The following is a 10,851-nucleotide window of genomic DNA, read 5'->3' on the forward strand; positions in this document are numbered from 1 at the left end:
TACATCTGTTCACATCTCTAAATATTTTCAGATTGATTGTCAAAATAAATTTAACATGAAATTTTGGCATTCAGATGCTTTTTATTTGGACAATGGTCCAACTAGCGGAGGTCCATCTAAAAAGCGGTCCAGATAAAAGGTCACGACTGTAATGATATTCTCCATGATCCTCGAAATCTGTGATCTGATAATGAACTGCTGTTTGAAGACACAACTGGCTTGTGACCACTTCTTAAAGTAAGGTAAACCATATTGTTTACTCTCATCACGACGAATTGGCACTTTTGAACATCGTGTCACCTGCCGACTCATAAAACACCCTGGTACAGTCACGATTCGTTGGTTGGGCAACACCATGCGCCCAACTAACGAATTTGATTCGCTAATTGGACCGAAAATGCATCTGCTCACATCTATAACTATTGTTTGTCACAGAGAATTTGACACGAGATTTTGACATTCAGATACTTTTTAGTTGGACATTAGTCCATCTAGCGGATGTTTAACTAAAAAGCGGTCCAGTTAGAAAGTGACAAAACAGCAGCGAATCATGACTGTAGACGCACCCTCCCGTCGTATAGCACTCACCTATCACAATCGAGATGATCGTCATGCACAGAAAGTAGAAGTTGGCCACCCGCCGGAACTGTTCCGCCAAATTCAGCGGAAGAAATGTCAGCAGCGTGTACTTCGTTGACTTGATACGGTTCATCTCGTGCGCCTTCGGTTTCTTGTCATGGTTTTCGCCGCCCACTTTGATGCTGAGTGAGTCGGCTTCCTGCGATACTCGGTTACCCTGTGAATAGAGAAAAAAACCGTTCGTCACTCACTGCACCGTAAACAATGTTGTTACTTCTAGTAGAGATTATAAAATAACTGGTAACAAAAGAACCGTGGATAGATCTACAAATTTAAAAACTTTTTTTTTAAATGTGGAAATGGTATAAACAAACCATCTTGCTGCCGAGTCTGCCATACAGCTAAGCCTAGCTTCCCACGGATTGATATCGACTGATTGACGTTCGCAGGCACATGGAACTGACGAGTTCTTCGGTGTGACTGTAGCAGTTCTGTCGATTGGGCTGGGCAATCGCGGGTTGATTCATCGCGTTAGTTCGAAAAAAAAAATCCACCTCGATACGGCAAGGTATATTGTAATAAAGTATGAAATTGCATCGTTTACAAGATAAAGATCACGTTGGTTTGCGAAGCGATAACACCAGGTTTCATAGCTGATAAGAGTGGAGCCGATTTTTGGTGTCATTTCTGCAAGCTCATCACGAACGAGTGCCATGTGCCTTGGAAGAAGTACTCATATCCAAACGGAGCAGCAGAAGCAACTAGAGGTGTGTTTAGCCGTTGTTATGTGAATTGAATGGCTGGAGCAAATTTTCAATAAGACCTAAGCAACATTGAGAACCTCTCCTTATTTACTTTCTCTTTCGATGATTGTACAATCCAAGCGTTTCGAATTAAGACTACAGTCATGATTCGCTGGTTGGGCCACAGCCTCTATCAAACTAACGAATTTGATTCACTAGTTGGACCGACTGACAAATCTAGAGCTTTTATTCAAAACGACAATGAGTGCCTCTGTTTACTTTCTCTTGCGATTTTTACGGCGTCACTACAACACTTTTCACTTATTTTACAATACAGATCGAAAGACGGTGGGTTTGACTAGCATATTATGCAAATAGTTGAGAGATATATGCTAAAGCGACCTAATTATCAACAGAAGAGAAAGTAAACAATGAGAGTCACTCATATGTCTTTTTGAAAAAACGCTCAAGAAATGTCAAAAACTCTCCATAGGAGTAGTACAGTCGTGATTCGCTGGTTGGGACACAGCCTTGTCCAACTAACGAATTTGATTCGCTAGTTGGACCGGCTGGAAAATGTCAAAAACTCTCCAAAGGAGATGTTGGCAGTGTAAATGTTCACATCTCTAAATAAAGGGCGAACACGAAATTATTGCGACACATTCAACAGGATATAACTTTTTTACCATTGGGTAAAAATCAACCAAATTTTGCACACTTTCTCATTGATGTGTATTGTTTACATGCTGTCAAACTCGAAGTCGTGTTTTTCGATTCAACGAAAATGGAGGTGAACCAACGCGAGTCGAGAGAACAAATTCTTTCCAAACACCTGGAATTTCCTGACCTGTCTCACCGGCAGTTGGGAAAAATGTTGAACATTCACCATTCAACCGTCTCCAGAGTGTTGAAGCGATTCCAGGAGCGGTTGACGTTGGACCACGGCAAAGGAGCTGGAAGAAAACCGGGACCGGAGAACAAAAAGACGGAGCGAAAGGTGAAGCGGATGATTAAAGCAAATCCCAACGTCTCAAGCCGTGATTTGGCTAAAAAGATCGGCATGTCGCAGAGCTACGTCCAGAATGCAAAGAAGGGAGCTGGACTACATACAAGGTACAGAACTTCCCAAACCGCGATGAGCGGCAACAATCGACGGCTAAAACTGGGGTACGGAAGCTCTACGAGAAGATGCTGACAAAATATGGCTGCTGTGTGATGGACGACGAAACGTATATAAAAGCCGATTTTAAGCAAATTCCGGGGTTGGAGTTTTTCACCGGCAAGAGCAAGTTCTATGTGGACGACAAATTTAAGAAGAAGAAAATGTCGATTGTCACGTCGCATTGCTCCTTGACGGCTGCGACGACATCGTCTGCGGTCGTGAACTCGTCTAGTTGTTTACACTGGAGAGTCATTTCCGCCCCTAACGACCTCACTTGGGCGCCTTCACCCAGGACCTCTTGGGCTAAGGCCTTATACACTGCACTGGATTGTGCACCTCGCTTCAGCACCAAATGCATTTCGCCTGTATTGGTGCGTCTCACGCTGCGCACGTCTTGCCCGAGGGCCGAGAGGCTTTCGGCCGTTCTCATCGACTATAGGACATCGGCATATTTGTCCTTGTCGGTTTTTAACCACAAGGCCTCGCCTCTGTCCTTGGCCTTCTTCGCGGGCCGCGGTGCATCCGGTGTCGGTGTCGTCTTCTTCTTGGTGACCAGCGTCCAGGGGTTTACGCCCACTGTCCCGGTTGCACCGAGTTTCTGGTACCTTCTCTCTGCCCGGCGGGGTCATTCTCGCCCCGGTTTACCTCGACCAAACGGCGTTTGGCCGTGACGGTTACACGCCGTGTGGTGTTGGTTTTTGCACCCTCGCCTGGTAACTTCCTAGGGCGCTTCGCGTTCGACGTCGTCTTGCGCTTGCCCTTGCCCTTCGAGGGGAACTCAGCCGCCGCTTCGAGCGACATGGCTGCTCCATAGATAGGGAAGGGGAAGGCCCCTGTCTGGGTACCTATGTCGGCCTTCTCTCTTCCCTCCCTCTTGGAGGCCACTGTCTGAGTTCCTCTGTCGGACTTCTCCCGACATTCCACCCTGTTGGCGTAAGCCTGCTGTTCCTGTCTTGCGACACGAACAGCCTTCCGGAGCACCAGCAGGCTCTGTTTCAGCTCCTTGCTGATATTTTGCTTCGCGTTAGTGAACTCGATTATTGCATCGAGCTACTCCACCACTTTACGCATCGCGGCTAGTGGCCCGTCCAGCGCATTGGTAGGGCTATTTTCTACCACTGCTGGGGGGGTACCGGTGCTGTCGGATGCAGCCCCCGTCACTCCACTACTCTTCCCACTGGGGGGAGACCTCATCAAACCACCTCTAGCAAAGGGGTTCGGCACCTCCGTTTTTTGGTTTTTGTTGTTTTTCCCGTCGCTCATTGATCTCACGAGTCGCGCGAGAAAGAAAGGTCCGCCACGTCAGAGCTCCGCAGTAACGTGGTAAGGGACGCTTACTGTGGTGGTTGCCCAGGTACCCCACAGGCTCCGTTAACGATCGAGCATCTTTTTCACCCCCTCGATCACTCATCCCTCGGCACGGGTCGATTCACGCCTTGGACTTGGGGTTATGACCTATTTTGCTTTACGTGGTGACCGCGGCCCTGATCATCACAACCATCCTCCTTTACCAGAGCTTTGGACCTGTAGCTCTGGTTCTCAATAGTTACAAGTACGTAGGTTATTACAGACATGCTACTATTGAGATCCGTCATTCGCTAGCGGAGTTACGTCAACAGGGTTAGGATGAGCCGGTAGGTCCACCTTCTTCTGTTTTATCCCATTCCTGCAGCTAACTCGCCATCAAATCGATGCTCATCATCTTCCTCGCATTTCTGGTGTGTTTCCGATTGTAGCACTCCGCCAGGATGATGCAGATCCCGGGCCATCCCGGCGATATTGCATACTGTCTTCGACGATATTGTTCTGAACGCGCTCACGATGCCTACGGCTATCAGCCGGAACGTTCTGTACAGTTTCTCGCGGTTCCGCTTGGTTTTCAGCGCTGCACACAAGGCCGGAACTCCATATCACAGTATCGATGACGAAACACTAACTAGAAGACGCTTCGTACAGGACCGCCGACGTTTGGTATGATCCTCGCTATCCCGTTCGTTGCCATCGCCGACTTTTTGCTGACTTTTGATTAGTTTTCCGAGTTTTCTAAATGTATTCAGTAGACCTATAGGCCTGCACGAGGTGGAATCGCGGAATTTCACATTCCGAAGAAGTTGCCAGCATCTAAACACTTCTGCAGCACCATCCCGAACATTTCCGGATATACCAGGATCGCAGCTTTCAGCGCCACGTCTGGTATTCCATCCGAACCGGGACTGGACGCCATCTCCTGCATGGCTCTAGTTTTTGCGGCATTGTGACGTCACAATCCTTCTTGCTACCTCAGCCGCATCAACGTCGACGGTCTCGCTGTCCGGTCGAAGTGCCTCAACAAAGAAATCTTCCAGCTTCGTTCGCCGGTCGTCCTTCTCCGCGCTGCAGCAGAGTTCCTTTGCCGATGTGGTATCGAATCGCCTGGTGGTTGCTACTGGGTATACACTCTCCAGTCCATGTTCGCCGTCAGTGAAGGACTATAGAATGTAATGTCGATGATACACGAAATGTGTAAATGGAACCATCATTGCACAATCGTACCTATAACTCCTGCAAGATACATCCTCTTGTGTTGGTTATTCTACTGCCTAGTCTTCCCATATACACATCGCACACAATGTTCTCTCTGGTTCTGTGCTAATATTATACCCACACTTCATGTACGAACTCAAACACACTATTTCGTACCTAAACACGTGCACATGTTCGCCTGCACACGAGCCCCATGTACGTACACGGTGTGCGTAAACGTAGGATCGAGGCACTAGTTTTTTCTTTCTCACTCTCATCATCACTAGCCTTGTGGAAATTGCTCTCGTGTACGCACCCGGTGTGCGTACACGGATGCTTGAACGAGTTTGCACACTGTTCGTTTGGGTTCGGTGTTCGAGGCGAACCTGTACATCGGGACGTAGAATGTTTGAGGTTGAACGCGTACACGAAATTTTGTACACAGGTACAAAATTGTCGATGATCATAGGAAGACTGGTAGTGCCCACTTCACAACCCAGGCATCGAAGTCACCACCAATGACTACCGGCTATCGGCCGATCAACTGCTCGGGTAACTGTTCCAAAATTAGGCTGAACTGCACCAATATCCGCTTTGAAGATGCCGTTGATTTGGGTGATCACGAAGCCTTTTAATCACGAGTTTTCTGAAGTTAACTAGGACCCTGGCTAGATCCATGACATGTCTCGACCTTTCATTCATTTAATTCCCGACATTCTTTAGATCCTCTGCGCACTTGAGACATTTAGCCACGAACTCTACTCGGATATACCCCAGCGGTAAGCTACCGCAAGCATATCTGTGAGCCGTTTAACTCCCGATTTCGTGAGCTATTTAGCTAGTGGTCCAATTAGCTCCAGATACCATGAACCATTTAGCTCCGATTTCCGTGAGCCATTTAGTTCCTAGCTTTGTCACAATCTCGTCGGATAGTCACCGGCGTTAAACTCACCTTAATCCGACTGAACGTTCCCCGGTAGCAGAATTTCTCCCGAAACTGACACCCATTTCCTTGGGCCATTCAGCTTCCAGGCGGTGAAACTGCCGTACTCCGACTGAGAGTTCCCTGGCGGCAGAATTTCTCTCGACACCGTTGTCCGTTTCGTGAACCAATGGGCTTCTAGTTTTGTCACGATACAAGTGAGCAATTTAACTCTTCACTTCCTTGCGATCTATTTGATGTAGACCCTCGGCGGTAGACCTAGCCTCCACAACGAGCCAACCGGTAGGTGCCGAGGTGTCTGTCACCAATTTTCACTACAAGAAAATATTCTCAGAAGGTAACTTTTGCAAAAGAAACAATTCCATTCAAAATATTAGACACATTTTTGTCGAACGTATTCAATTTCTCATATTTCAATAAAAAAATTGCCCAAAGGCAAAAATATAGTGGGCCTATTTTAATTCCTATTGTTTTGATAACATTCTCTTCAAAACTTCAATTATATTTGCATCGTAACCCGTTTGGAGAACAATCCGACAACTGACCGAGTTCCGGCAGGATACAAGCAGCTGTCACAAATCTCAAAATGGCGTAGCCATAATTTTGTTAGTCATTTTCCATGCTGCCGCTAGATGGCATTCACTCAATTTCTTGCCACCGCTAGATGGCATTCGCTTAATCACGAATAGAATGCTTGGGACGTCAAAAAAGATTCTAAAGCGGACCCCACACGAGCAGAAATATTGACAATAAATTATATATTGATCAATATATTGATGGTGTAAGGTAATCTTGAAAATATTGATTCTGTAGAATTTAAATGGTATTGATGGATTGAAGCAGTCTTGTCAATACATTTATTGACAATATTTCTGTCTCGCTTAAAGCGGACCCTACACGAGACAGAAATATTGTCAATAAATATATAGACAAGACTGCTTCAATCCATCAATCCCATTTAAATTTCACAGAATTAATATTTTCATGATGACCTTACACCATCAATATATTGATCAATATATTATTTATTGTCAATATTTCTGTTTCGTGTAGGGTCTGCTTAACACACAATGATCTCATTGTTTTGTCAGGCACTGTAAGTAAAAGGTAGTGAGCTGTATTTACGAAAATAAACAAATACAAATAATCGTACCTTGCATACCCTGACAGTAATACCGAAAAATTAGTCTCACAACTCTACATCATGGATGTAACCCAACAATCAGGCGATAAGATAACATCGCGAATCAATCAAATGCTCTACACAAGGTTAAAATGCCAGCATTTTTTAAGACACGAATTATCTTGTACAGATTGATCCTCGGCTGTGCCTTCGTTAGAACTTATTAGAAAAAAATATAAGAGCGATACACACTACATCAGCAATGGATTGTTCAATAATAACGAACAATAGTTACGTCACTCTAATCCTTATCTAATTTACCTTTCCCCAGCACCAGAACGACGACCGCCGGTACGCCTGTCCCTGCGACGACGACGACGCCGACACCTCCACCGCAGGCAGTTCATTCAAACCGAGCTCATCATCCGCCACCTCCCGAACCATCTCCGTTCTGTCGCAATCCCAGAGGATCCGTTTCCCCTAACCACTTGAGCAATTAGTTTCTGACTCCCAGCAAAACACGGCACCCTTGGATCATATGAGTTTCAGCAGCTGGTCGATCGACGCACGAATTACACACCCGATTTCACTTTTCGCTAATCACTGGGGCAAATATTTTCCATGCCGAACAAGCTCGAGAAAAGTGCCATTTTAATTCATGACCGACTAACGATCCGTGGACGACACCGCGATAAACAGACCGATTAGCACCTTGTCAAACCGTAGGTATATCGTAGCCAGTGAGTGAGCGGCAGAAATAATCACTTCTTCCTTAAATCCGTCCGTGACCGATGACAAGAATGACAACGACGACGACGTCGAGCCAACCCCCGCAGAAGCAAACCGTTCACTAACTCTGAAACAGGGATCGATGGCGACCGTCCGTACGGATATGGGGTAACTGCTGTCGTGTTCCCGGTGCTGTCGACTTCCGTCGATAGGATAGCTGCTACACGGATGGGTTAACACGATTCTTGGAATCTAGCCGCAATCGTACGACGAACACACTACTATCACCGCAAAAAAAAAGATAACAGTTCGGGGGAATTGCAAACGGGGTAAGGGTTGATACGCAATGAACCCCGCGGAATCGCGACGTTGCGGCACATTTACCTGTACACGAAGATAAGATAAGACGCGTTTTTCGCCCCGACTCTCGTGCTTTGCGCCTAACACATACGTCACTTTTGTGATCAGTAGTTTGCGTTAGGTGAGAATGTTCACCTTGTTACACATGTTAAAAAATTAACGAAGCTTGTCTAACGCGACGACAAATTTTTAACTCATTTAAGATGAACACTGGCACTGGCTGACGCTTGAACATATCGACCAAGAAGCTTAACAAAACATGACGCGCCTCCGCCATCCATTCCGAACGATTCAAACGATCGAAGCGTGCCCTGCAACACAGCCACCCTTTGTTTTATTTATCTTTCAACACGAAACAAATAATAATATTCACAGGCGGATCAAAACGGTATCGATTGTTCGCCGATCTCCAGTGATTTGTTCCTTCTATATTAAACCGCCAGCGAAATCATTTCAAGTTCACAGCCACTTGATAACTGACCGGCGCGCGATCTGGGAGGGGACTTCTCCATAGCATAGCGAAGAAAAAAAAAGAAAAGATGAATAAAAACAGCGGGACGGAACCGAAGTCGTTTCAATATTTGGAGATCAAAGCGTCATCGACGTCATCAGTGCTGCGCCATCAGCAACAAATTGGCAACTCAATGATAAGGTGGTCAGTGGAATTGAACCACTGCCGTGCGTGTGGGGGTGGTGGACGGTTTGGTTTCGAATGGAACCCGCCATCAATTGGCTCTAAGCGCTAATAGCTATAAAACGGTGACGTTTCATTTGTGATGGTGATCGGGAAACAGAGCCGTGTCGATAGTACTGATATATCGACTTCAGGTGTGCGGGTTTTTGGGTATAAAATGGAAATGTACATATAAAGCAATAATTCTATTATCGGTTTTTAGATATGAGGTGGAATTTCCGACAGTTTTCCTTTGTTAGAAGTTAACATATTGAATTTTATCTACTTCCAGCAGGGAGGTCCTTGTTTGACGCTATCGCTCTTACTTGACAATGGTTTCAGCCACAAGGGAACCTTTGACAGTTAACCCAGCTGAAGTTTAGCGGACGATTTGGTAAGGCCCAACTTAATTTCCAGCAGTGAGAGCACATCAACAACCATAAACAAGAAAAAATCCATACTAAGTAAGAGAAACAATGGTATACTTTCAGATTATCACACTCCATTTCCTAAATATCGCCCCTCCGATGTTTGGTATATTGCTATATCACATCATGTTTGTTAACGATTTGTTTATCCACTAGTCCCTTAAAGCGCGACTCAGACGATACATCAGCTTCCGTCAACGTTAACGGAACGTCACCGTTCCGTCAGGATAAGTTAAATACTTTTCTCTTGCGCCCGTTCACACGTGCCGTACGTCAAAACGTTCCGTGCCGTTGATGTTGTGTGTGAATGCCTCCATTTAACTGCATGTAACTTATCCTGACGGAACGGTGACGTTCCGTTGACGTTGACAGAAGCTGATGTATCGTCTGAATCGTCCTTAATCCGGTCAACGTCACGTGGAGGCGCTTCGTTTATGAAAACAAATGTCGCGATTGAAATGATTTATCACGACCGTTCCAGCGGAATGGATGTAATATAACTACGCTTATCACGGACTCAATGTGCAATTGACTTTGGATGATACATATTTTTTATTTATATATTAGAATTCAGTTGGATGTTTTTGGTTTTTTTTCCAATGGTTTATTTTACCTTTTTTTGTACGTAAAATGATAAATAAAATTGTTTTATACAATTGGTTCAATAGCGGGCCAACACTTATCATTCAACCACCTTGACCTCAATGCTTTTTCTTATTTCACCCCTTATAAGGGAAACTATAGTTACCAACACCGGGAGATCCTTTGTAGAATAATATCAAAATACGATTATATGTTCTCATTACTACGAAAAACTCTTCACAATACTCACACTAATCATACAAATACCACAGAGAACAGACGTCCATCTTCAGCATTCAACTTGTGTAAAATCTCTAACGGTTTCGAAGGTAGTTTGGATATCTAAACCAGGTGCGCTACTGTCGTCATGTTTTTTGTGGCTGAGTGCGACAGAATTGACAGCGGTTATTCCTCTACCCAGTCAAACTAGTCCGGAACCGGTTCGGAATTCCAACATGAATTCCAGCTCAAATGCGTCAACCGATAGAGTCGGAATCGGTTGTTTTCTTTGAGCTAGATTCCATGCAGAATCCATCCAGGATTTCGAACCGGTTCCGGAATTGATTTGACGGATAGTTGGGATAGGTTGGTGTGGCGGCGCTAGTGTTTTTAGTATATTAATTCAAATGTTTACACACGTTTTTTAAATATTTTTGTTCGATCATGGATGTCTGTTCTCTGTGCAAATACATTATTGTTTGCTTATTGAAATCAGCTTTCGTAATCAATTTCACATTGAGAGTTGAAAATTCGACAAAAATGAAAAATTGTCGGGTTTGGCAGCGCAATATTTTTTGTAAATTAGTTTAACACAGGTTTACTTTCTATCTGCCCGACAGGGCGGCCAAGGTGCTTCTAACAGAATTTTAGATCTTCGTACATAAACAAACAAAGTAAACAAACCAAATAAATAATTACTTTTAGCACGTTTAGGTCCTCCAACTTGTAACTGTCGTTACAGGTCCCGATGATTTTTATGTGCATTTTTGTATTTTTTAAACTGTTGTGTTTCTTAATGTTAATGTTA

General features: G+C 44.8%; 1 protein-coding gene across 1 annotated transcript; it reads right to left on the minus strand.

Annotated features, from left to right (window-relative positions):
- Positions 1–588: 588 nt before the first annotated feature.
- Positions 589–8,231, minus strand: LOC131695073 (phospholipid-transporting ATPase IH-like; the record flags this gene model as incomplete). The annotated part of the gene is made up of 2 exons (XM_058983602.1): positions 7,374–8,231; positions 589–796 (listed from the first exon to the last, which is right to left on the minus strand). Coding segments are annotated over exons 1-2 (331 nt in total), but the record flags the coding sequence as incomplete, so codon positions are not given.
- Positions 8,232–10,851: the final 2,620 nt, after the last annotated feature.

This window comes from Topomyia yanbarensis, unplaced genomic scaffold, assembly GCF_030247195.1.
Source record: "Topomyia yanbarensis strain Yona2022 unplaced genomic scaffold, ASM3024719v1 HiC_scaffold_270, whole genome shotgun sequence".
NCBI lineage: Eukaryota > Metazoa > Arthropoda > Insecta > Diptera > Culicidae > Topomyia > Topomyia yanbarensis.